The sequence below is a fragment of the Dermacentor andersoni genome, chromosome 8, assembly GCF_023375885.2.
Source record: "Dermacentor andersoni chromosome 8, qqDerAnde1_hic_scaffold, whole genome shotgun sequence".
In the NCBI taxonomy this organism is placed as follows: Eukaryota; Metazoa; Arthropoda; class Arachnida; order Ixodida; family Ixodidae; genus Dermacentor; species Dermacentor andersoni.
In genome coordinates, this window is record NC_092821.1 from 153,906,959 (window position 1) to 153,934,775 (window position 27,817).

General features: G+C 48.5%; 1 protein-coding gene across 2 annotated transcripts in view; it reads right to left on the bottom strand.

The window, feature by feature from the left end:
- Positions 1 to 1,741: 1,741 nt before the first annotated feature.
- LOC126525915 (uncharacterized) overlaps positions 1,742 to 27,817 on the bottom strand; it is a 64,022-nt gene continuing 37,946 nt past the window's right edge. For both annotated transcript variants that reach the window (XM_055067709.1, XM_050173887.2), the window contains exons 10-14: positions 21,751 to 21,914; positions 15,059 to 15,150; positions 7,405 to 7,563; positions 5,775 to 5,844; positions 1,742 to 2,878 (exon numbers count right to left, since the gene is read on the bottom strand). In XM_055067709.1, the coding sequence (XP_054923684.1) occupies positions 2,733 to 2,878; positions 5,775 to 5,844; positions 7,405 to 7,563; positions 15,059 to 15,150; positions 21,751 to 21,914 (631 nt within the window). In that variant the 3' untranslated portion in view covers positions 1,742 to 2,732. The remainder of the gene's footprint in view (positions 2,879 to 5,774; positions 5,845 to 7,404; positions 7,564 to 15,058; positions 15,151 to 21,750; positions 21,915 to 27,817) is intronic.

The window sequence follows — 27,817 nt, forward strand, 5'->3', positions numbered from 1 at the left end:
TATGTCTCATTCGAACAGACAACTTTTGTGCACGGCTGCGACGCTGAAGGCCGCCGTCATGCTACAAGTCACAACCGCACTCGAACGCTGCTGCAGCGGTTTAATGCGCTCGTGGCTGCCTCTTGTACGTGCTGCTGCGCTTTAGCGAGGGTCTGAGCTTACAAATAGTGCTCCACAGCACTTTCTAAGGGCATGATAACGCGCTTATACAGATTCGCTGTCTTTGATGTATCAGTGGCTCAGAGAGGCATGCATTTGTGTGAAGGTTGCCTTGCTTGTAGGGCTCACACGAGGTTGGCCGGCATTTCTGCGTCCAGGCATCAGCGCAAGCCCTCGGCAAACGCGTCCGTGTCGCCAGGGCGGCTCAGTCCCGAAAGCGACGACAACTTGCTGGTGCGTCCATTCACGTGCGGAATTGACAGCTCGAGACATCCGACGCTTGCGTCACCGGGAGGAGGGGCCTCCTTCTCGCCGTTGAGCTCACCGACTTCGGAGCACGAGCACTGACGGACTCGCAATTCCTATGCATAACGCAAACTGAGGCATCGCCTACGGAAGTTCACTAGTTCAGTTCTATTTTTTCCTCCTCACGCGAAGCTGATTTCGCTACTGCAATCGTTCGTCTGTGAAATGCTTTGTTTACGGAAAATGCTGGTACTTTCACTAATCAAAATATACAACTTTATTTCTGCTAGTTTCGCAATAGCGGTCATGAACGCTGCGAGAAACGGAAGCCCTCAGTTATAGTGTTCTACATCTATGATACCGGTGGGACAGTGTGGGCTCTGTTATTTTACTGGGACGTGTTAACTTCTGGAGTTTGCGATTCATTACCGACTATGACACGGAATGCGACAGTCCTGTGTCGCTTGTGACGGCGGACACAACGCAGCATAGTTCCATAAAAAATAAAAAAAAGAACAGTTAGCGCATTTTAAGACAGTGGTTCTCCGCATCCTTACATTACGTTTATTGCATAGTTTGTGTAAGTGACGAATGTCTACCAGATTTTGACTCCTATTGTAATACAATATCATGCAATTAGCTTGTGTGTACATACTCGTATCTATTCTCCGTAGGAGATTCATGTTTAATTTAAGTCACGTGAACTCTAATTATGTTGACGAAGTCCTGGATTCCAAGTGGGAGGCTAGACGCGGGACAACGGTTTCTGTCTGGGAAACGAGCATCTAGCCGCGCAGCGGGTCATCCGGAGAAGAGGGAGGGAAGCCCTCGCAAATATTTAATTCAGCCACCTATAATTTCCATTGTCACTGAGCCACCTCGGCGCTTACTTTCATTCTGTCTTTTATGAAAAAACTGTAATACGAAAAATTGGGGCAGAAAACGTTGAAGATGATTGTCAAAGTCATCAGTATCTTTGTTGTGTAGCGTGCAGCATGTCCCCAATTTGATCCGAGGATCAGGAATCCTCGTCGGTTCAGCAGGAGACGCACACAGTGGCGATCTCGCTGCCAACCACTACACCAAATAATACCGCGGCGCGTTATATTATTGTGGTAATGACGACACCCCCATTGAAACTTGCCGACAGCAGCCTACAACACCCCAACAATTTACAACACCCCCGCTTTAAATGATAGAAATCGTGTGGCCTCGTAGCCAACAGTTAGCGATAGGGCACTGGGTATCCTCAGCCGCGTCTTGCATATCCTGTGTATGTCATCCCCCTTGCCGCAATATCACTGTTTCCTCTGACGACAATGATTATGGTCACGAGGACTCGAAAAGAGATTTTTATTTCTTCAGAGCACTCGTCATATCGTAGACTGAACCTCATTCTCTGCAGCGACGCGGCACTGCAGTCTTAACTGCAGCCACCGCCGGTCAACGAGGATCACGAGAACGCACGTGCCCCTAATCCATGTTCCCTCCGCTTGTTCGCATCGTTTAGTCAATTTCGAGCACTGAAGCAAGCCTCGTAGAGTATACTCGAACGTCCAATTATTGTTACGCAGCCACAGTGTAAATAAGTTGAAAACTAGCATGAGACGAAACCATCAGCTAATCTGTACCAATAAATTACGCTTCTGGAATAGCGAAGGGACCATGTCGGCTGCAGCACGTTCGGTGGGCCGCAAAAGACGGAACACGATGGGCCTTGGCTTGGAACGATGGAACGCGATGGGTCTCGGACGAAGCCGACGGCCTCGGCTTGGATGTAGTTAATTAGTTATCCTTGAAGGATGATCACATTGCACACCCTAAAGGAACTAAGATTCAGCCTGGTATGTTAGGAAAATGTTTTCTATTAAAGAACATACAAATGAAATCTATGACTTCACATTGATGGGCGTGGCGGTTTCGGCGTGATGTTCAAGAAAACTAAGTTTTACCTTTATTATCTCCGCTGTCAAAAAAGCCATTCCACCCAAAAGAATGAAACTACCTTTTCGTACTTGTTAAAATCACTTTCGTTGGCCCGTGTCCTCCTTTGTATTCTTATTCGTCAAGTTGCATATCTTCTCAACGCTGGGGAATCCTTGAAGCATGCCCCAACCAGCCCATCTTCAGCCCGTGTCGCACGGTATTTTGAGACAGTACGTCTCAACGATCAGCCTCAAACCATTTAATATAGCTGTCGAACGTTCCTCTCAGAATACTTCTAGGCAAGTGGAAGTCGGTGCCCCGTTGAAGTTAGCACTGAGCACTGCTATGATTTGCATGACCGCCCGCGATCCAGTGCTCGAGCGCTCCACAGTTCGCAGGCCTCAAAGTGGTTCGCTCGCCGTAGTCGTCCAGTCCGGCGCGCCGCTTCTGCTGCCTTCTGCAGGAAATGGCGGCCGGTGGTGAGGCGACGCAAAGTGGCTCCTATGCACGACCAACTCGGGGGTGAGCTCCGTGACGTCGGGGCACCCTGCGCACGAACCGCGGGAAGGAACCGCGGTCAGTTTACCGCGCACGGTGCGGTTTCCTGTACTTGCACTGTTTACCGTCAACACCACCTATATCGTTACCGCGCATATGGAATCTTAACAGGTTTCATCTGTAAGGACAGAAATTGAAGGATACGAACGTTAGTAAAGTGATGTCGAAATTTAGATCTACAGTGTCATCACATCGCTGTCTTGTTCCTCGTAATTTTTAGCACTGTACACTTATTTCCCCCATGCTGAGCCATTGTCTCATATTCTTGGGACACTTTTTCCCAGAAATCTGCAATTAATTTTAAGGAGGTAACAAGAAAATCAAGAAGAATAAGCAAATAAAATATATTGGCAAGAGAACTTTAGCATTTTTGTTGTTGTTGTGGACTGCTCCAAAGGCGGTATATCAGGTGATAGATAACCAAAAGTAATTATAAGCCCTGAAATGGCCCATCCACAAGATGAGTTTATATCAGAAGAGTGCGACCGAAGCTTCAGTGCGTAGATTTGTTATTTTCAGAATAAAAGAAAATATTTCTACGCGGCTGGAAAGCTCGCTCATGAAGTAGCTCGCAATGTTATAAGTGCTAACTTTTTTATTGAAGGATCTACTAGAGTTCGTGACAATTCATAGTTGGATAGTGACATGTCATGCTTCATACTGCGGAATCTTTATGGCACAGGCACAGAATCCCTCGAAATACGGTTTGAATATAACCATACGCCTCCGTATTTAGTCATCACGGATATTAAATGGAATAAAACATTGAATGAAAGGCAATTGCGAATTCATTGATTCCGCATGAAGCTATAGATATTCTAATCGGCTCTTCAATAGACAGGAGGCGCTGGAGAACTCGCACGAATACAATTTATGGCAGAACTCATTTCACGATGACTGTCAATGGTAATGCGATTATCATTCGAGCAATGTAATGGCAGACCGTATTTCAGAAGTGACGTTTATTTAACATCTGTAGTGTTCGTTCTTACACTTCCGTTGTTTCGGCTATATGCGACATACTCCGATATCGTCCCCCTTTGCACTCGATTGCCAAGGACGCCCATGAATATGAAGGCAGGACGACGACTGTATGACGTCGTCGCAGTGACGAAAGTCGAAGGACGCAGAAGGAATGACTGCAATGGAATTACAAAGGAGGTATGACGCCGATGGCACGAAGACAACGAGATGACAGTTCTCAAACGATGGCGTAACAAAGATAACGTGACGACGACGACATGAGGACAATAGGATGATGACGATGGCACGACGACAACGGAGTGGCGTTACTGAAGTGATGACAAAGGTAAAACGACAGCATCACTACGACGACATGACGACAACGGTATGACGGCGACTGTGTGACCACATGACGTGACGACGACGCGACGAGAGTCAGATGATGAATGTATGATGACGACAATGGCACGAAGACAATGAGATGACAGTTCTCAAACGATGGCGTAACAAAGATAACGTGACGACGACGACATGAGGACAATAGGATGACGACGATGGCACGACGACAACGGAGTGGCGTTACTGAAGTGATGACAAAGGTAAAACGACAGCATCACTACGACGACATGACGACAACGGTATGACGGCGACTGTGTGACCACATGACGTGACGACGACGCGACGAGAGTCAGATGATGAATGTATGATGACGACAATGAAACGACAGCGACGGCATCACGACGACGGTATGACAATGAATGCATCACGACTGCATGGCGACGGTGGTGCGACCACGATGGCACGATGAGAGTCGGATCACGAAGCTGAAATGACGACGGCATCACGAACCCCTTGTGGCCTAAGCTGGCAGACAACTTGGTTCACTGGGTCAACGTAGAAGTGTGTGACGAGCAGAGCAAGACGACAGTTGGATCACGAAGCTGGAATGACGGAACGGCCATGATGGCATGAAGACCACATAGTAGCCTCGTATGATAACTTCGGCCACTGGGTTGGCGTAAGAGGACGGACGGACGGACGGACGGACGGACGGACGGACGGACGGACGGACGGACGGACGGACAGACGGACAGACGGATAGATACATAGATAGATGCTGAAGTAGGAAAATAATGCTAATCGTATTAGAGGTCCCACAATAGTATCAGGCCTAGACGGTACAACCGCTTCCCTTTCACCCTAGAAAAGAAAATAAATGCCGATGACACTCAAACCAAGTAAGAGCTCGCAAAAAAAGAAAAAAAATGAATTGCAACAAACTAGGCATGGGAAGTTTGCTGCCATGTGCTACTGAGAAAAAACGGATTATTCTTTTTATTGATGAGCTGCATAGAAGGCTGGGATTGTGGTCAAGCCCATCGTACCCATCGTATGATGCGTTTTTGCTGGCGTACAGGGAACGCGAACGAGCAGTTGAATTTCCGTAACTGCTCGGATGTTGTAGTTGATCTGCAAATTTTAATGCGAACTAGGAGTGCTAAAAATGCAAGCAGTATTCTAACAGTGCGAGACACTGAGCACGAAACCAGTAAAGATGCTCCCCTCCTGTCGCGCACTTTCTTTTCTCGTTGCTGTTCGAGGATCTGAACGAGCGATAAGGGATGGATACTTTGCTACAACATGAAAGCTTTAACGAGAAATATGGGTGGAGTCTTTGGTGCGATTAACTGCATAAAGACAGCAATGCAGAAAAAGATACCCACACATACCTGGTCTGCCCTTCAAAGTAATAATTTTAAACGGTTAGCTGAGCTTTTACTTTCACCAACACAAGGTGTAGATGTGCTGCGCACGTTGCGGGCGTGGAAATTAAGCGTTTTATTTACGCAAGTCTTGGTGGAAGGAATGGAATGGCCTCTGGGCATATACAGGGATGTAGGGTTTAGCTGAGAAACACTCACCTAGTAGCCTGAGTGTCCGCTCAAGCTCCGATCTGTATATGTCAAGCACCCTGCTCACACCCGACTTGCCCTGTCAGAGAGACGAGTCGCCAAGTTGTGCAATGATTACACGGAGCTTCCGGAGATTGCTGGATTCTAGTTTGGGGGCACTAAAGCAACGATTATTCTCTACTAGAGTTGGTGACAATTCATAGTTGGATAGTGACATGTCATGCTTCATACTGCGGAATGTTTATGGCACTGAAATTTCGCCTGATTGGCTTTCAGACGGACATATCTTAAATTATGGAGTTTTACGTGCCAAAACCACTTTCTGATTATGAGGCACGCCGTAGTGGAGGACTCCAGAAATTTCGACCACCTGGGGTTCTTTAACGTGCACCTAAATCTAAGTACACGGTTGCTTTCGCATTTCGCCCTTATCGACATGCGGCCGCCGTGGCCGGGATTCGATCCCGCGACCTCGTGCTCAGCAGCCGAACACCATCGCCACTGAGCAACCACGGCGGGTGACGGACATTTTGCAAGCAATCATGCTAATCAGCTTGCGCCGCTTAATATTTCAGCAAATGTGTCATATTCTTTGTTTTTATCTGCTGAGTGGTATAAGCTTTGGCATTTGATAGCAGAAAAATTATTAACCTTGTGGTTAAAGCCTGTAGGTCGTTCCAATCTCTCTTCAGAGCACTTTAAAATACTGCCGAGGGGAGTTTGCTGAACATAAGTTAGTGGGTTTAGTGGTTTAATTAACTTTGTTTGATTGACACGTGGTGCTTAAGTGCTCAAGGGCCAGAAATGACCAAAGAGCACAGTAGATTACCTTTAGAAACGGCAACAGTGTAAAATACAAATGTGCAAAAGAAAGACGTTCACACCATGCACGTCACCATCATGCATGACGTACTGCTACGCCAACTAGCTTTTATTGTAACGGCTCATGTTCCACACAGGTTACGACCCACCGCATTGGTTCAATCTCTACAGCCTCCTGCTGTTGAACACGAAGCCGGGGGCTCGGCTTCCGATCGCGACCGCCGTACTCTGATAACGAGCACAGTGATAAGTTGCCAGTGTACCGAGGTTTGGATGCGCTTTAATGAACCCCAGGTTCCTTAGCTACGGTCGTTGCTGACTGAACATGTTTTACGGCCTCGGAAGTCTTCGCGGCGGAAGAAAAGCTTTTCATCTTTGAATTAGTTATTCTGCGGCGAAAGCTTTGTGATATCGTGAAATCTGAATGGCTACAGTAACATTAAAGCTTCTGATTAAGCAGGGTATTCATAACTTGGTTCCTGTCGGTTTACACTGATTTGTACAACGGCCTTCCATTGTATGGCTGGAGTGTGGCCGCGTTATGTCCATTCTATATGTTTACTTGACATTTAGCAGGCTAACGTGGCTGCGTTCGCTCGAATGTATATCTGGAAGTTAGAAGATCGATTAATTCCTTCCGTAAGCTTAAGCTCACGAGGATGATGATGATCATGATCATGATGCGCAGACTTGCACTAAGCCCGTAAGCATTCGGCAGGAATTTTCAGCCTCGTTATCTTGGTGGGCTGTGGTTGTTCGTACACGCAAAGATTAATCTCTCTGACCGTTGCTATCGTGTGCACATGCTATGACTTACGTTGTAAGCGAGCCCCCAGACTACGGGTCTGCCGATGAAGGCTGCTCGAGCTCCTAGAGCCAGCGCCCGGGCCACGTCGGCGCCCGTACGAACTCCACTGTCCAGATACACTTCAAGGCGACCGCCAACAGCTTCCACGATCTCGGGCAGGACGTCGATCTGTGAGAGACACCCGGTGTCGGGGACCACGTTCATGGAAAGCCTGCTGTGTGGACAGTTGGTACGCGGTATTTAGAACGGGAACAGCGCAACGATCCGGGACAAGGAAGAGGAACAGACAACGCTATGTCTTTCTCTCTTTTTGTCCCGGTGTGCTGTACTGGACGCAATCAAAATTTTGCCATATTGTCAGATTCTGCAATGACGTCGTTTCGAGACAATCAGAGATGCCGTGGCACCTCTTTGAACTAATCAGAATTGACAAGATGGCGCATTGAAAATGCGGAATTTAACAATGTCCAGAATAGCATCTCCATTTTTTTGCGCTATTTTCGTCTTAAATGCCGCGTTCGGAGCTGTAACAATAGTCACACATAAATTATTTGAAATGTCATGCGTTTTTTTAATGCGTTAGCTTTTTTACGTTACTTCAGGCACTTTCTGGGGCCTATGTTTCTATGTAAGCATGTTTCTATCAAACCGTTTTCATGCCTATCTAGGTCACGCCTACCTAGGTCTAATGGGTAGTGCATCGGGATGCTGTGCCGAGAGGACAGGGTTCGACATCCACCATAGGACCAGCTGGGGTCACGTAGTATGCGGCAATGTGTACCACGTGTCGCTCTTCAATAAACATCTCTCAGCCGATGTGAGCCACTGTAGACGCGAGGCTGGGAAGGTGTTGGAAGAAACTCTTTGGCGCCTACTTGGAGTACCGGGTATGTGCCAGTATGTGTGCGCCAATCTTCAATAAACTCCTTTGACGTCTACTTCGATAACTAGGTATGTTATACTGGAAATTTGCCACTCTGCAATGACGAAAAAAAAAGATCCCTCAAATTTCTCCGATGATGAGCGGAATCGAGCCCACCTCACAAGGGTTCCTTAAGGGCAGCAACCTGATGCATTATCAGGCTGCCGTTCAAATGCACTGGGTATGTACCGCCCTTCAATGAACCTCTCGCCAACTTGGGCTAATTAGTACATGCCACTGAGGGTGCGACAGGCCAAGGAACACCTCTCAGCATTCACAGGCAACGGCGCGCCACGCTTCTAGTCTCGGAGTCCGCGCGAACTACTCGGCAGCGCCAGACACTCGCGGAAGTGGGCAACTGGCCGCCATCGCTTCGTGCACGAAAGCAGGCGCTCCACCACATTGAGCGCCTGCAGCGCTCACCACAAGGCCAGCGGCTTGTCTGCAGACTCCACTCCCTGCCGAACTCGGGAATGGGCAAGTGCGCCACCGAGTTCTCAAAGCTCATCGGGTCGTCGCCACAGTTCGTCTCCCTGCCGTACTACTCCAGTCTGCTCGACGTGAACATTGCGGTGCGTGGCGTCGCATCAAAGCGCCGAACTGCGGTGTGCGCCATGAGACAGGAGACCGCCTACCTACTGCACGAGCGACTGGCAGGACGACTTCTCGTCTACACCGATGGCTCGGTGACGCCGGACCGGTCTGGTGCTGCGGCTTGCACGGCACCGGACATCTCGGAAACGCGCCAGTGCCGACTGCGCTTTGCCGCGTCATCGACAGTGGCCGAACTCGCCGCCATCGATCTCGCTGCCGACCTCCTTTTGGAACATCTGAACATTGTGTCAGCGGCCATTCTCACTGACTCTCGTGCGGCGCTTTTCATGCTGGCCAGGGACTACGGTGGAGTGCCCCTTGTTGTTCGAGTTGGCTGCAAGCTGCGACACACCGTGAATCAAGGCTGCGACCTGGCGCTTCAATGGATACCCGCACACATCGGATTGCCAGGCAACGAGGAGGCTGACTCCCTCGCCAAGGCGGCGCACGGAGAGCGCTTTCCCCTCACCCAATTGGTGACGAGCTTCGACGCGGCCAAGACAGCGGTTCTGCGCAGCCTCACTGCGCAACACCCCGATTGGCGCGTCGCGGCGGAAACGCCCCCACGCCTGCTCCCGCGTGCGGGCCTCTCTCGGGCTGACTGCGCCTTCCTTCTCCGCCTGCCTATCGGCTCCTACAAAACAGCAGTGCGCACACACAGGCTCACGGGAACTGGCAGCCCCGTGTGTGGTAACTGCGACGACGTGGAGACACTGGAACACCTTCTGCTTCACTGCCCGGCCTTCGGGACCGAGAGGGAGGCTCTGTACACCTCCTACCGCCGATGTGGCTTGCCATCCACCACCCTGCAGTGCCTACTCTTCTCCAATGCTCCCAGTTCCATCACCAAGCGTGCATTTTCGGCATTGATGGAATTCTGTGAAGCAACACACCTCAGAGCGCGGCTGTAGGCCCCGCAAACGCTTAGCTACATTGTCGTCTTTTCTTTTTTGCTATTACGGTCTCTCTCTCCTTTTTACTTCCGGTCACTATCTCCATCTTTTTCTCCCCACACCCCTTTCCCCGTGCAGTGCTGTTGAGGTGTCCTCCTGTGAGAGACAGTTACGGCACTGCACTTATCTCTTCCATTTCTCTTTAAAAATCACTTCACACCATAAAAGAGAGGCAGAGAGGCGCCCGGTCGCCGCATGACGCGTTTCTCAGCGTTCGCCTGCTATTCTTTCGTTCGGGGCAACCGCTTTGGAATTCAGCCACAGGGATGCTTGCGTCGCTGTCCAATCATTCCTTACAGAATGTAAACAAATGCCCTGCTAAATTCTTTTTTTATCTTTTAAATTTATTATTACTCATTCCATATGACCTTCCTGATTTTAACACTTAATTCTACGCTATTCAATGCTAATTCCATAGATATTAGGAAATTTATGCCACAAATTAATTTGGAATCATCCACCCATTTCTTGGCCAATCCCCCATCGTGGGTAGGAGCCACATATGCGACAGGCTACAACAACGTACACCGGCGCGCCATGAATTTCGGAGGCCACGCGCGGGCTTCGTGGTGGCGGCGCTAGATGGCGCCCAGTGTTCTTAGGAAAACGCGAGACAGGAGTCCCGCTGCAGTACATGCCTCATGCATAACTCGTCTCGATGGTGGAAATGCGTTTTGTCGCTACATAAATTTATTGGTAAATGCATTACCGCCGACTGTCATCGTGAGATGGGGTTCGGCCGCAATGTTTATCTTCCTTTTTATTTTATTTTTGCACTCCGAAAAAGTAAAACCCGGTACAAATGTATAAACAAAAAAAAATAATTCGCTTGGTTTGCCTCGCGGCCTAGGCTCAAAATGAAATTAAATATAAGTGTGAAGGCCTGTTGCATGCAGATAAATATTTTCCCATGCATAAATTTTTCTATAATCTCCACAACACTACCATTGAATTTAATAAATTTTGAACAATAATTTACCAGTATAGAGACAATTCGCTTCTGTTACTTGGGGAAATTTGCGCATAGCAAGTTATACTTACTATGCGCATAGGCGAGTGTGAACGATACTGGGCTGGTACCGCTTGCTTACCGAGCAGCTGGTTTTTACAGATTTTACACAAGTTAACTCAAACATCGTTTAGACAGTAGCGCAATAAGCACACGGACGGCGAAAGAAGTAGACGGGACACAGCGCTAACAAGTGAGTGTTTATTGCACGAGAACAGATATATACATCATCGAACAAAAGGAAGCGAGAAGGAAGGCACACAAACAAATCAGCCCAGCAAGTTCAACTGACACAGGCGACTAAAGGCCGAGATACATGGAGCGCTTTTACGGCGGCAAGTCTGCGATTTTCGCCCGACGGCGCACATTCGACGCCCGGCGTCCAGAAAAACGCCCGCCGCCGCCGATCAGGGCCCGCCAGATATTTGACGCGCGTCGTCGGACGCTGCCGGAAGCGGCCAGCGAGGGTAGCCAATCATGGCTCACTGGCCGACACTCCGTCACTTCCGTCTTCATCGCCGGCACATGCTTTTCGCGTGCACGCTTCTCTGTTCGCGGGCTTGGCACTTTGTGTTGGCGACATGGCCGTGACTTCAAAAGGCAGCTCGCGTGGAACTTAACGATAAGCTTATCTGCGCGGTGCAGAAGCGTCCCGTATTGTGGGATAGTGGAAGGGTTGATTATAAAGATTATAAAGACGGAGACACGTCTCTGTGTCGATCTTTTCCGATTACGCACAGCGTGGCCTATATACCGCTTATTTACAACTCACTCTCTCCGCTAAACAGGCACAAAATATACTGATACATTAATAAAAGCAACTGAAGGAGCTTTAGACAAAGTTATAGGGTTTTTCTTTTGTATTTTGCTTTTGTAAAGAAAGAGCAAAGGTCTACAAGCTTTATTTCAGCATTTCATGTTGACTCAAGCAGTTTTGCCTTGTCTGGCCGCACTGAGGCGACACACGCCGCTTTTTCGCTCCATGTAACCCCAGCCAGCGGAAGTTGGGCGTCACGCCGCTACGGCGTTTACTGCTGTGCGAAATTCGTCGAGAAAAACGCTCCATGTATCCCGGCCTTAACGCGGCAAAAACATTTCTTTCTTTGATAAGGAGACTGACGGGTAGCTAACGCAATCTCTGTTCCTATCTGGGTGACAAGAGGCACCGCGATCCGTTTGTTTCTTGTGTTGAAAGGGTGGCTTACTGCATTCCGTGGACCTGTGGCAAAGAGTTTTTCGGGTAGACAGGCAGGTGCATCAACGAGCAATTACGTGAGCACATATATAGCATTGAAAAGCTTGCCTTATCAGGCAATCTTGCCACGCATTGCGCACGCTGCGGATGCAAGCCTCTGTTTAATCGCGCTCATTCGCTGGCCGGAAACCCTGACCAGAGAAATAGTAGGAGCTGAAGAGAGTAGGAACAGGAGTTGCGTTAGTTGCCCGTCAATCTCGTTATCAGAAAAATAAAGGTTTTATTGCGTTAGCCACCTGTGTCAGCTGAACTGGCTGGGTTGATTTGCTTATGTGCGTTTTTTTTCCCTTATACTTTTGTGCGATGAGGAATAGATCTGCTCTCGTGCAGTAGGCACTCAGTTGTTTTGTTAGCACTGTGTCCCGTCTGCTTCTTTCGCCATCCGTGTGTTTTTACGCTAATGTGTAGATAATGTCATACCAACTAGCCTACCACTCTGTCCTTTTGTAACTCAAACAACCTGTGGAGTGAACATACACGTTAAACCTGACGACTCCATCCGAAGGTACCTGTAAGTTGCTCCATGCATGTTATTGCAAACAAGGTAACCCTTAAAACTGGCGAAAGCTAATCAGACTAAAACCCAGCAGCATGTTTGTGGCCATTTCGTAAGGTGACAGCACGACCTTTACACAGTTAAATGTGGGCTCATCATCGACGTTTGTAAATGTTAGTTCTATCGCTAACTGCGAACAGTTCTATACAAAGTCAAGTTATGGAGACTCAGGAATCCAAGCAAAGCGCAGGAAAAATTAACTCTGTTTGTTAACTGAAAAACGCAAATAATAGAGGAAAGGCAAATAAACATGAACGGAAAGACAACCTGGCGGTAGTGGGAGCCGATGTTCGCCTCTTTCGCATTACGTGTGCACTGCTCTAACGTTGAGCTACCGCGGAGGACGTTCTGGCGTCCACTTTCCTGGATATCTGTGAACGTGTACTAGATATAGCCCTGAAAGTGTCAGCCAGTGCCACTTGCGACCTTGGTGGGTGACGTAGGACATTCTCTCAACCGCACGTGAATTAACTGCTCAAAAGCAGCAAAATCTTCAAAATTTGGTAGTTTCACACGAATGGTGAATTATTGACAGCTACAGCAAGGCTTGGAGTTGCGCTTGAACTGCTCGAATGATGTTCTAACTGAACGCTTGTGTGACCTGTTGGCGCGACGCAGCGCGCATAGCGAGTTTCACTCGTGAATTGCATTTCGCTGAAACCACGAGTCGCCGTTGTCAGGTATGGTCTTCTCAGCCTAGCAAACAACTTTCTGTACGCAATCCTCGCCCTTTTCGAGTTGGTTTGCATAAAGGAACTCTTACAGGGATTCGATACTTTTCAAACCGTACCGCAAAACGATCGGTGCTATATACGCTTAGATGTTGGTGCATGGCTCTCATGAAGTTTTCTGCGCAAGACACATCTAAGGCGTTTTTTACAAGTAAATTGTTCTTCGATGATCGTAGCCTCCTCACTGTTTTCAATATTCTCACTGAGAGAAACAAAAGGAACAGGCCAACCTGGCTAAGGTTGCAGTTTCGTAAAATGTAAAAGCAACGTGCTTACTGCGGCCCCGCGTTCGTTTGGGAGACTACACGTTGCGGCGCTTTCTCACTTGAGGCGCTGAGGGCCGTTTTCCACGTGCGCCCCCTGGGACGCGCTATTCTGCCATAGTGCAACATTTGCTACGTCGGCTATAGCAGCCAAATCCGGAGCGCGCACTTCAGGTGCTATATACGAAGCAACGTACGCTTATAAGCGTTTAGTAAGCAGAAGCCAGGAGTGAGCGCTAACCGCCATTCCTCTCCAGGAGTGGCAGTGCGGTGCTTAAGTTTCACGTGGTTCGAGGCTAGCTTAATTGAAAACTAATCGAAATTAACGATACCAAATGGCTGCGACAGTGATGAGCCATGTGGCCAAATAGTTATTCCTATATACGTGAGCATGACGATAGTCACCTTGTGGAAGTGCGTAATTGTGTCAAAATTCGAAACGCATATTTCCGTTAACTTCGGTCTGTTTAGTTAACTGCGTCAATTACATACACTTTAACAGTATGAAGAAGCGCACTGATCCAAACGCCCTTTTTGATCGATGTAAAACAAAATTAGAAGAAGAAAAGCTTACGTGCCAAAATAAAGATGTGGTTACGAGGCACGCCGTGTACAGCGGGGGACCCGCGGCCATTTCGCCCCCATCGAAATGCGGCCGCAGTGGCGTGTGGTTTGATAACGCGACCCAGTGCTTAGCAGCGCAACGCCATTAGCCGCTAAGCCATCGCGGCGGGTCACCTGTTAATAGCAACCACCTACGGGGATCACGAATATGAAGATATATGCAAGTCACCGGCAGCTTCGAAAGCTGTCAGGAGAGCGCCTCTGTTAGAAAACGGGACGATCAGAGAGAATTCGCGCCCCCCTTGCGAGCTGCACGATCCGCGCAAGGCTGCGAAATGTGGCTGACATCGTCACAGCTACGACGCATGCTATCCGCGGAATGTGTTTTTGAGCCAGTGCCCAAGGAGTGGTTTAGGGTACCTTTGAGGGGGCTTTCTGTATATTGGTGCTATGCTACCCGATGGCATCGAGTCTGCGAAAGTCTACACCCTCGCTATGAAATGAGTGAGAAGTTTGTCGCTCTGTCTGGTCTACTGGCTGCGTTTTTGCTTTTAACTATAGCAAAAACATGAACCTCTCCGTTTCCTTATCCTCTTAGGAAGACTGTTAGAAAGTAATAGTGTCAGTAGTAATTTTACATCTGACTCGCATAGGAGCACTTTTTACCTCCGGTATGTGCTCACCGAGCCAACAATTGTGCCGTTGTTCGCTCGCTCTGTTAACCATTCATTAATGCAATCGATTCCTAATCGATTCCTAATCGTGAAGTGTTAGCAAAACTTATAGTTTAGGCAGTAATTGTATCAAATAACGTACCGAAGCCGGGGTGCCATCCAGCTGGCGCCCGCCGTGGTTGGACACGATGATGGCTGCAGCTCCGCTCTGGTGGCACTTCATGGCGGCTTCAGCTGGAACAGCAGTTACCAGCGTTGGCACAACGTGCGTAATATAAATGTGCGCCATTAAAACCCTCACACGCACACGCACGCACGCACGCACGCACGCACGCACACACACACACACACACACACGCACACATACACACACACACACATACACACACACACACACACACACACACACACACACACACACACACACACACCCACACCCACACCCACACACACACGCACACACGCACACACGCACGCACACGCACACGCACACGCACACGCACACGCACACGCACACACACACACACACACACACACACACACACACACACACACATACACACATACACACACACACACACACACACACACACACACACACACACACACACACACACACACATTATATATATTGTTATGCATGAGGTGTTTAATGCAGAACCAGATGAATCTGGTTGATAGGCGCGTTTTGATCGGTCCCGAGGCAGCTTGGCTCACGTCGTTCTTTCTTTCACACCGTTGTCTGCGCGGCAACGGTGGATCATAACAGAGCTCGTGACATTTCCCCGGTGGCAGACGAAGCCCGCCGGGCGAGTCAGTCATCTCGTGGGTTGTAACGCCTCAGACGCGCGACGTGTGTCACTTCAGCCATGGCTGAGCGTCGTCCACTGATCGTGAGACGCGCAATGCGATAGTTGACTTCGCTGAGGCGCTCCAGAATAACGTAGGGGCCGACCTAGTGGGCGAGAAACTTCTGGCACAAGCCACGCTTCCGAAACGGCGTCCAGAGCCACACAAGGTCACCAGGATCCAAGTAAACATGGCGGTGACGCCCGTCATAGCGTATCTTGGATCAGTCCTGCGATGCCAGGTTGCGTAGCCTAGCGAGGCATCGCACTTCTTCTGCTCGACAGAGGATCTCATCAATCGATTCATTGTCATGAGCGAAGTGGGGAAATATGGTGTCGAGGGTGTAGCGCGGCGGACGAGCATAAAGAAGGAAAAATGGTGAGTAACCAGTAGTCTCGTGTCTCGCGGTATTGAAGGCATATGTAATGAAAGGCAAGCTACTGCCCCAATTCTTGTGTTCTGAATCGACGTACATGGACAGCATATTGGGAAGCGTTCTGTTTGTGCGCTCGACCAGACCATTAGTTTGTAGATGGTAGGGCGTAGAATGGCGGAAGCTACATGAACACAGATGAAGGGTTTCTTCAACTACGTACGCGGTAAACTGTCGCCCACGATCGCTGATTACTATGCGAGGAGGTCCATGTCGGAGTATAACGTGAACCAGCAGGAAGATAAAAACTTCTGTAGCTGTGGCCGATGGCAACGCGGCGGTCTCACAATAGCGGGTAAAGTGATCTACGCAAACGATAACCCAACGATTGCCCTTGGAGGATTGCGGGAAAGTGCCCAGAAGATCTATACCATAGAGAAAGTGTCTATACCAACTTGCTCAAAGGGGACGCTAGAAGGGGGAACTGGTTGAAGCAGGCCGTGTGGCGCTTGTGGCGGACGCTTGTAGCGCTGGAATTGAGAGGAGCTGGCGACGTGCCGTTCTATATCCTTCCGCATCTTAGGCCAGTAAAAACGTTCTTCAGCCCGGTAGAGCGTACGCGTGGAACCAAGATGATCGGAAGTTGGGTCACCGTGCATGGCGTATAATACTTGGTTGCGAAGATTCTTGGGGACAACTAAAAGGTAGCATGAACCGGTGGTCGAATAGCTCTTCTTTTACAGCGCGCCACCATCACGTAGGCGAAAGCGATTGCCTGCAAGTGACTCCTGTGCTGTCGCGAAGAGCGGTTGTAAGCTCTCGTTCTTGTGCTGCTCGGATATGACGGTACCCATATCCGGAAATTCCGTGGACACAAAAGCGATGTATTCATCAAAGTTGTCCGCATCACATTCAGTTGTTTGAAGTGGCATCCGAGAGAGACAATCAGCGTCAGCATGTCGCCGGCCACTTTTGTATCAAATAACGAAATCGTATTCCTGTAGACGGAGGGCCCAGCGCGCTAGTCGTCCTGAGGGATCCCGCAAATTCACAAGCCAGCATAGCGAATGATGGTCTGTTATCGCAGTGAAGGGGCGCCCGTAGAGGTACTATCGGCGTCAAATGAAAGTTGAAGAGCGGAGCGCGTGGCCCGAGCATAAGTGAAGATATAGCGCGCCGTCCAGTCATCACCATTGACAAGCGCGCACATCCGATTAAGCTGCACTGCGCGATCCCCCTCTAGTGAGATAATTTCGCTTCTGTCCTGGTCCTTACATTTAAAAGGGAGGAAATAAAAAATAAGAACGAAGCTAAAATATTGCAGTTTACGGCTAGTCTTGTCGCACAGATCGCCGAAGCCACAAGTGCTGTCAGCGCGAACAGCGGGGCGCGTGGTCCAGTTTGCACCGTCATCGCCCGCACCGTGCACCGTCATCGCAAGGTAGATTCGCCCGCGCGGTGCGGGCGATGACGGTGCAAACTGCACCACGCGCACCGCTATTCGCGCTGACAGCACTTGTGGCTTCGGCGATCATTGCGACAAGACTCGCCGTAAACTGCAATATTTTAGCTTCGTTCTTATTTTTTATTTCCTCCCTTTGAAATGTAAGAACCAGGACAGAAGCGAAATTATCTCACTAGAGGGGGATCGCGCAGTGCGGCCAAATCGGATGTGCGCGCTTGTCAATGCTGATGACTGGACGGCGCGCACTATATCTTCACTTATGCTTGGGCCACGCGCTCCGCTATTCAACTTTCATTTGACGCCGATAGTACGAACGAAACCGTTGTACTGCGAAGACGACCACCAGACACTCTTGTTCGGTGACTGTGTAGTTGCGCTCGGAGCGGCTCAAGGACCGGCTAGCGTACGAGATCACGTGCTCACTGTCGCCAACACGCTGAACTAGCACAGCACCGATGCCTACGCCACTGGCATCGGTGTGAATCTCAGTTGGTGATAAAGGATCAAAGTGGCGAAGAATTGGTTGGGACGTCAACAGGAACTTGAGCTGGCGAAACGATGAGTCTCATTCTGCAGTCCACTCACAAGGAACGCCTTTTTGGAGCAGGCGTGTGAGGGGATGAGCCATGTCAGCAAACCGGGGAATGAATCGGTGAAAGTAAGAGCACCAGCCCAAGAAACTTTGTAACTGCTTGACAGAGTTGGGTACCTTAAATGCTTCTACGGCCGCAGTCTTTTGTGGATCTGGTCGGATGCCTTCTTTAGCGACCAGATGTCCTAGCACAAGAGTTTGTCGTTCCCCAAAACGGCATCTTTTTTTAATTGAGTACAAGACCCGCTTTCTCCAAACAGTTCAAGACCAAGTCTAAACGTTTGTTGAGCTCACTAAACGTTCGCCCGAAGATCACAATGTCGTCTAAGTAGCACATACAAACTTCCCATTTTAAGCCGCGTAATATCGTGTCCATGAACCTTTCGAACGTTGCGGGTGCGTTACACAACGCGAACGGCATCACGTTAAACTCAAATAATCCGTCGGGCGTTACAAATGCTGTCTTTTCTCTTTCGTCCTTGTGTATAGGAATTTGCCAGTAACCTGACCGTAAATGAATAGAGGAAAAGTAAGATGCTGCGACGAGACAGTCGATGGCGTCGTCAATTCGTGAGAGGGGATATACATCTTTCTTAGTAACCGCGTTTAGGAGACGATAATCAACGCAGAACCGCCACGTACCGTCTTTCTTCTTCCCCAATATCACGGGGGCTGCCCAAGGACTAGATGATTCTCGAATGACGCCTTTGCATAGCATTTCTTGGACTTGATCGCTGATTATGTTGCGTTCTGACGGGGACACACGATAGGGTTTTTGTCGGATTGGCTGGGCGGCTCCTGTGTTGATGCGGTGACGAGTTCTGGACGCAGGAATCGATGGCGGGCCGTCGTGCTGCGCAAAGTCGAATACTGAGGTGTGTATCGTAAGCAGGGCCATCAGCACTCGACGCTCGTGATCACTGAGTGATTTATCAATCATGGAGTGTATTTTCGAGCTCCCGGGGCTCGAGACACTGGTTGCTCCTCTATCGGGGAGCTCTGTAAGTACTTCCACCGATACGGGCGAGTCTTCCTGAAAGGTGGCAATCCTTAGGCCTTGAGGTAGCACTGCCGCTTCAGTGGAACAGTTTAGCGCCCACAGCCCAGCGCATCCATTGGTCACTGAGACCACGCAGTGCAGAACTAACACGTTTTTCTTGAGGCAGTTCCGATGTACAGGTTCCACTGCAGCATCGAACGAGATAGGAGTCGGAGATGAACAGGCGACGGCAACACTCATCGCGGATAAGGCGGGCACAACTGTATCCTCAGACACGCACAACACACTCTCCGGGCAAGCTTCACCTTCAAAGAGCACAAGTGAAACACTGGTGTCGACACTGAGTTCTCCCGTCCGCCAGTCAACATTAGCACCACACAATTGCAAAAAGTCAATCCCCAGAATCACGTCATGCGAGGAGCGAGGAAGAACAGTAAACTCTGCATTAAGAACTTTCCCATCCAAAGACACATCCACGTTACACACACCAACCGGGTGTAGTGATTCACCACTGACTCCACGGAAACTTGTGCACTGGTCCCAACGAAACGTAACCTTGCGTCCCAGAAGGCCTTTAAACCCCACACTCATGACCGAGACAGTTGCTCCCGTGTCGACTAAAGCCATTGTAGAGACCCTATCAATCAGTACATGAACCTTATTCTTCAGCATGAAAATAATTGGAGGCAGTTGAATCGGTAGCGCACATTTTCCAGCGACCTCGCCTCCATCGGTCGCGCTGGCTAGTTTCCCGGCGGGGGCGACACGAAACGGCGCCGAGGCGACGGTGACGTGAATCGCGGCCGAGGGGATGGTGATCGGGAGGCTCGGAAGGCTGGTGGTGGCGCCAGAGTACGGTCGGAGGCAGGGGAGCGGTAGCGGTTCCGGGTTCCTTCTTCTCCAGAGTAGGTTTCCTGGGCGGTGCATCGGTCCTCTCGGAAGTGGCTTCCTGAAGTGGAGTCTTCTGGCCATTGAGTGCGCAGTGTACGACCGCTAGACCGCATAGTCGGCGCTGACGGTCCGTAGTTCAATGCTCGGCGTCTGCTATAGTACCTAGCTATATGGCCAGGCATCCCACAGAAGTAACACACTGGCAAAGGGCGAACTTCAGAATGTAGATTGAAGTACTCTGCCGAAGACGTCGGTTGAGGGTAACGAGGCTCTTCCCCTTGAAAGTCGTAGGTAGCGGTAAGTCTTCGTGGACGAAAGTTGCGTGGGCATGGATCAAAACGTTGAGGGGGTGAATCATTCCGTGGTGGTTCGGTCGTACCGTAATGCGGTTCGTCTCTTGAGCCGTGAAGATCCGCGACGTTCACCGAGTGGTCCCAAGTGGCCGAAGGGGGTTCCCAAAGAGTGTCTCGGAAAGCGGAGGAGCTGCAACGTGGCGCCGCATAACGTGCCTGTTCGTCATGCCGCTGGAGATCCTCGCGGACTATCTGGCGGATGGCGGACGAAAGGTCTGGGTGCGGAGGGCTCATATCAACACTTGCTACAGTCGTTACATTGGCCAGCCGTCCAAACTTTGGTGTAATTCGGCGAGTCTTCAGCGCCTCGAACGTACGGCAGTGCCGTATCAGTTCTGATACAGTGTTCAAGTTCTCTTAACCAATGAGGAAGCCGTACACGTCTTTCGTGATTCCTTTTACGACGTGCCCCACTTGAACTTCCTCTGTCATTTGAGGGTTGACTGCTCGGCACAGCTTCAAAATTTCTTCGATATAGGTAGTGCAAGTCTCGCCGGGTACCTGAGCTCTCTGGGCTAATGTGAATTCCGCACGTTTCTTCTTTGCGTCCGAGTCACCGAAACACTTCTTGATCTCTTCAACGAAGCGTGTCCACGTAGTTAGCACGTCCGCGTGGTTGTCGTAACATACCAACGCCGTGATGGCCAAGAAGAAAACAACGTTCCTAAGCTGAGTGGCAGCGTTCCAGTTATTGTATTGGCTTACCCTTTCGTAATGGGTTAGCCACTCTTCCACATCTTCCTCTGCTTTCGCCGAGAACGTGCGTGGCTCTCGGTAGTGCTGGATAGAGACTGGGCTCGCCAAGGCACTGCTGGTGAGGGTATTTTGCTCTGTGGCCATGATTGAGCGCGACGGCGAAAATCCGGCGAGGCGACGGCTTCGCCGTAGTTCTTGTGCTGATGGCTCCATTGTAGGTCGAGGGAGTTACCCTGCACAGCTCCACCAAAGTTACACACGAAGTGTTTAATGCAGAACCAGATGAATCTGGTTGATAGGCGCGTTTTGATCGGTCCAGAGGCAGCTTGGCTCACGTCGTTTTCTTATATATATATATATATATATATATATATATATATATATATATATATATATATATATATATAATAGTTCTAAACGTCCGTGATCGAGCTTTCTATATTCATTGGATATGGTGTTGGTATTGTGTGCAAGTTGCGGCATGTTGCAACAACTGCGGTGACAAGCAATTTCTAGAGCACAGCTTGCGCATGCTTGTGTGTGTTCGTGCGTGTAGTTCTTTGAGGACTACGAAAGAGGAAAGTCCCTCGGCCTGCGAGGAAAGTTGCGACTTACGCGTGAGGACGCCCTTCATGACAACCGGCAGCCCGGAAACATTTCGCAGCCAGGCGACGTCTGACCAGGCTATGCTGGGCGAGATGAGGTCGTCGACGAATGCGTCGAAGTCGGGGTGGTTTTTGACAGTCGCCGTGGGAAGCGAGCCCTCCAATGTGCCGAACCTAAGCGGCAAATGGAGGCAGGCTCTCTATCGAACATTTTTGCAACATCGCTAGGGAACGTGACAATAACGACAACACATGGGCGCAAGTAACAAGCTTTATGTGAAAGAACATGTAGTGCATTCCGAAAGAAGCTGTTTCTTTAGTGAAACTGGATGCTCGAGATGAAGTGCACATGTGGGAACCGAAGTGCCACGCAGGCGCAACCAGACGCTTGTCTAGCACCTGTTATTCTCTTTGTCACCACGCCACATTTAAAGCATATTTGAAGGGTTCGGCTCCCATAGAAGTCCCCGAAAGACCGAATTACTGAGCACACCCCCAAGACACAGTAACGAATATTTGCAAATGTGCACGTTTTCCACTTCCGTTCAGTATAGGTTATTGTAAAAATAATTTGCCCTATATTATGGGAATAGGAGACCCAAAGTAATGTGAGGTCTAAGCGTCGACGGCAGTAGCAGTTACACTATCCAACAATGATGCAAGTTGCTGTGTGAGAGAGCATATAACATGGTGACTGACGGTGACTTGAGCCTGCAGAATCCTATCGTGACGTCGATTCTACTTTCAGGTAACAAAAAGTGACACGAAAATCAGAGCCCGCGTAGATCTCTCCTGGCTCGGGCGATGACACATACAATGAGAGGGGCGCTTCGGTGAGGAAGCCTTGGAACGCATGTGTATTAGATTTCAATGCGGTCGGTCGTTCGTATGAATAAGATGTCAACCGTAAGCTTGGAAGTGTTATCAATTTATTTATTTATTTTATTTCGCTATAGATAAAGACGTTTAATCGGTCCCTTCGGCTTCGGCCAAAGTGAAACAGGCGTACTGCTTGCATGCTCGAGTAATCAAACAAATACGGCCGTACTCCGCACACAACTTTCATACTCAGCCAACTGACAATTATAAATTATTCAGTGGTACGCCTAAGCAAGCATTTACGGGATCCGCGCTGATGTACTTCTACCCCCGCTAATGTCAACACAGCAATTACTCGTACTTTTGGTAGCAGCGCGAAAGCGGCACGGACAAAAGGAACAAACACTACGCCGTTTCTTTGGAGTGTGTCTTCTTTGTTTCCGCAAAAACACCCGTGTACTTAGATTTAGGTGCACGTTAAAGAATCCCGGGTGGTCAAAATATTCGCAGTCCTCCACTATACCGCGTGCCTCATAATCAAAAAGTGGTTTTCGCACGTAAAACCCCATAAATCAATCATTGTTTCCGCGTTGCTTTTGCGTCGTTGCTAAAAGTACGATGAATCCTAACCAACTCGCCCACTTTGCTATATCGCTACAGCAATTACACGCAGTTTTGTAAAGAAAGGCACTTTTAGCATTGACAGCCGGTTCTACATTGGTGAGTGAGCAAACTTTCGTGTATAATCTGTGTGAGTAGTAGAGAAAAGGTATCATAACAGGCCGAGGGCTGAAAAAAGAAATAGCGTAGAAAAAGCAACATGTCAAAAAGCGCTTCGAAGACCACGGTTTTGAGGTGGAGCAGTGGCAGCGTCTCCCAATGTTCGAGTTTCTTTTTTTCCGGTTTAGAGTATCAGAAACGTTATAGATATTAAATTTCACTACATTCTTTCGAACTAGGCGTTCTGAAAGTTAGCGTCAGCTCCAGTTCAGCTTTGGAGGTGGCAGGGCATGCATTTCCCGCTGACGGCTGCGAAGAAATCTTACGAGCGTAATATAGAGACAATCGTAACGTATACGTATTAGATATTTACGTGTAATGCGACTATCATGAAACCAATATAACACCGCGAACAGCTACTTAAATGTCAGGTTGTATATTCATATACGCACGCGCAGCAACACGGCGGATTGGGCCCCAGAGGCGTCCGCCTCTTTTTCGGTTCATGTAGCGCAAGCCATCGAACACTGCACGCCGTGCCACCGCGTCTCCAGCCGCCGCGTTATCGTTATTTGTCGTGAGAGATAATTCGCTGCATGAGGCTTTGATGTACGTATGTACTGTTGATGGCACGTGGCCGTCAATGCATTGGATGCAGCCATGATATATATATAGGTAAGGGGCAGTCAGGCGCCCCCCCCCCCCTTTTTTTTTTCTTGGATACGCCAGTAGTTAATACATTTTTCAGGTAGATGATCTATCTCTAGCATGTGTTAAAAGATGATCACTGGGTGCACTGTATGTTACCTGGATGTGCAATCGAGGAAGTACACAGCCAGGTAACATAGAGCGCGCCCGCAGGTAACATCCTGTCGTAAACACAAAGGACGCATCCTACAGGAAAGATAAAGTTCGTTTCCTCGAGTTCTACGAAAGGATGAGTAAGCATGCCGTAAACACAAAGCATGTTTCCTCAAGTTCACATAAAGGACAAGGAAACATAAAGTGATATCATAACAAGCCAACAAACAAGTTTGTTGGCTTCTTATGATATGACTAATAAAAATCGGGCCCCTCGGTTAACCCCCTTTCTTCAAGGAAACATAAAGGTCACACAGGGCACAAGAAGGAAACACACAGGAAACATAAAGGTCATGAGCGTTCTCATAGGGGTGGTGCGGACCGGCTTTGTCCTGCACCAGCTTGACCGGTGGATAGTAGCCACATCCAACTCGCAAATGTTGAAGCGCTCTCAATAACTGAAAACGAAGCGAAGTCTGCCAAAGCGTCTAACCAGGTGCAGCCAGGAGTAAGCTCGCGGTGGCAAGCATGCGTGTGTGCTCACCTTAAGCTTCGCGTGGCTCGTGGTTAGATGAGTGTTCAAAACTATAGTCTAAATTAGCGGGACACAAAGCTACGACGCCGATAAACAGGGGGACCAATGTTTCATTACTACGCGGGCGGCCGCGGCCGAGTGTGAGCAGACAATAGTCGGCTTCCTCCGGAAGTACGTTATTATTATTGAAATTCGAAACCACATTTTCGCTTACCAGCCTGTTTATTAAACTGAGTCAGTAAGTATACGCAGCAACAGTATTAAGAAGCGCACTGATGCAAAACACTCTTCTTGACACTGACGTCAGCTATTTGGAAGCGTATGTTGGAATTTGTTGTATAACCAAATAAAGCGTCCAGAAAGGAGATGTTGAAAATAGAGCGCCCTTGAGGGAACGGCGACTTCGCACTCCGCTTGCGAGCTCCAAGCGGCGCGCAGTACTGCGCCACTTGGCCGAGATGTTCACAGCAGCGTCCGCGGTCTGTGTTTTTTCACCGAGCCCGAGGGGTGTTTCATGACCCCTTTAGAGTACGCTTCAGGTAGCCAAGGCTTTCTTGTGCGCGAGCACATATTTCTTGCATGTGGTCTTGACAATTCAGACTAGACGTAAATTTATTCCGAGATAGTTAAACTCGTTCGCATGAACTAAGTCCAAAACTCTATGGGCAAGCGCTCTTTTTTGTTTGTGAACGTCATGACTATTGTCTTCTTGAAATTCATTTGCGTCTGCCATCAGTCACTTCATTCACAGAGCAGTGAAAACGCGTTGCTCAATATATTTGGTCATAAGTGTTGGCTATGTTAATGTATAAGACACAATCATCGCCATACAAATGAGTTTTAACTGGCATGTTAGCAACAATATCAATAACATCATTATTATAATTAACAAATAGGAGAGGTCCAAGCACCAAGCCCTCTGGCACACCTGAACTTATGTCAACAGAGCGAGACTGCGCATGATTGAATGTGACAAACGGAACGCACGCGCAAATAATAAGCAATACATTGGAGCGGTGTCGCATCTTTTAGAAATGTGCTCAATCTTGAGAGAAGTTTATTGTGACAGACTAGTCCGAAAGCTTTGCTATAACTAATGAAAATTGCGTCAGCCTGAACGCGGTCTTAAGTGTTGATGCGAGGTCATGCGTGAATTCTATGGGCTGTGTAACTGCAGAGAGACAAAATGCAAAGCCGTGTCGATGACGTGAGAGAACCGCATGGCTGGCCAGGTGTTCCACCATATCTTTGTGAATTATGTGTTCAAGAAGATTACACGATGACGAAATGACATATATTGTCCTGTAATTAGTTAAAGCTGGTACCAGATGTAAATGCAGGAATAACGTGAGCCATTTCCCACACGAGAGGAAGGGATCACGTGTTTAGTGACGTATTACTGATTGCGGTTAGGTAGCGGGTGTTCCTTACGAAGTGTCTTCTTAAATATATGTTTGGGATACCGTCTAGTCCACAACATTTAGACGTGTCAATTTCCAGCGAAATATTTTCCAAGCCCGCACAATTTACTACAATGCCTGGTAATGGTAGGAGCAGACTCTAAACATTAAAAACAGGGCTATTGTCATTGTCTTGTCCAAAGAGGAATTTAACGCACTCAATACAAGCGTCGCCAATGATTAGAGGGTTGAAGCACGATTTATTGCTAATAAGAAATGAGGGGGAGGGTGAACAAGGGGTGGTTGGCTGATTTCCGAAATTTGGACGGATTTGTCTCACTGGAAACAACCAGGTTTTGTTGTAGTAAAATTCTTTAGCCTGAGGCATCTTTTTTTTTTAACGTGAGTTTAAGCGAGAATAGCAAATAGCTTCGGCTTTTATCAGTCTAGTTACGTCGTCGAAGACCTTTAAGGTGGCGGAGTATCTGGATAATTTCTTTTGTATACGAGGGATGTTTACTTTAACACATTTACTCGGGACAAATTTAGCAATGCATTTGGGCACGTATCGACCAAGTGTACTATTGCAGTACTTATTAACCAACTCATCAACACTACTATGATAACTAAAGAATAACTATTCATCAAAAAATGCTGCCAGTACACCAAGAATAGTGTCGTCATTTGCGCGACTGAAGTAGGTTACTGTCTTTAGTGACGTTCTGTTGCACTCACAGGCGAGCTTTAGGCTGACATCAAGCGTTTTGTGGTGGGGCAGACCCTTGACTACATTGAATTTGAAACGGTTGTCTAAGAGTTGTTCATTTAGGAAAAATAAGGTGCCAGCTGCTTTACGGGAAACCACACAAAGCTGGTGCCTCGCTGCAGTGGTTGAACAGCGAAGCCAATAATTAACCTTCGTTTTGCTGTGATGCGCTGTCCTGGGGTGTTATTTTGAGGCAATTCATATTGTGTTTTTCAATCGAAACCGAAATTGTTTTACCTTCGGAAAGGGCGCTGACGAATCTTTTTTTTTTCCACAAAATTAAGTTCGAGGCTTTAGGCGGTGCAGGATCTGTAGTTATCATTAACATTATGTATCTACTGGCAACCCAGGTTTGACCTTACTGGAAGTCAAGCCGAAACAAGAACGAAAAAGTTAAAGGATCGTAAAGTAAAACTACAACTGACTGAAAGGAATTACAACAGCACGGAAAGTGGGATGAGTTGATAAACATCGTCAGCTTCACCTTTTATGTCCGCAGCAGAACGAAGGAATCTCCCAGCAATCTCCAATTACTCCTGTATTGCGCTAGCTGATTCTAATTTGCGCCCGCAAATTTCCTAATTTCATCACCCCACCTAATTTTCTGCCGTCCTCGACTCGACTGCGCTTCCCTTGATACCCATTCTGTAACTCTAGTGGTACACCGGTTATCTACTCTACGCATTGCATGGCCTGGTCAGCACTTTTCTTTCTCTTTGGGTCAACTACGCTATCGGCTATCCTCGTTTACTCTCTGATCCACACCCCTCTCTTACTGTCTCTTAACGTTACGCTCAACATTTTTCGTCCCATCGCTCCTTGCGCAGTACTTGTTCTCAAGCTTCTTTGTTAACCTCCAAGTTTCTGCCCCATTTGTTAGCACCGGTAGAATGCAATGATTGTACACTTTTCTTTCAACTACACTGGTAAACTCCGAGTCAGGATTTGGTAATGCCTGTCGGATGCACTGCAACTCATTTCTATTCTTCTGTATGTTTCCTTCTCATGACCAGGGTCCCCTGTGAGTAATTGACCT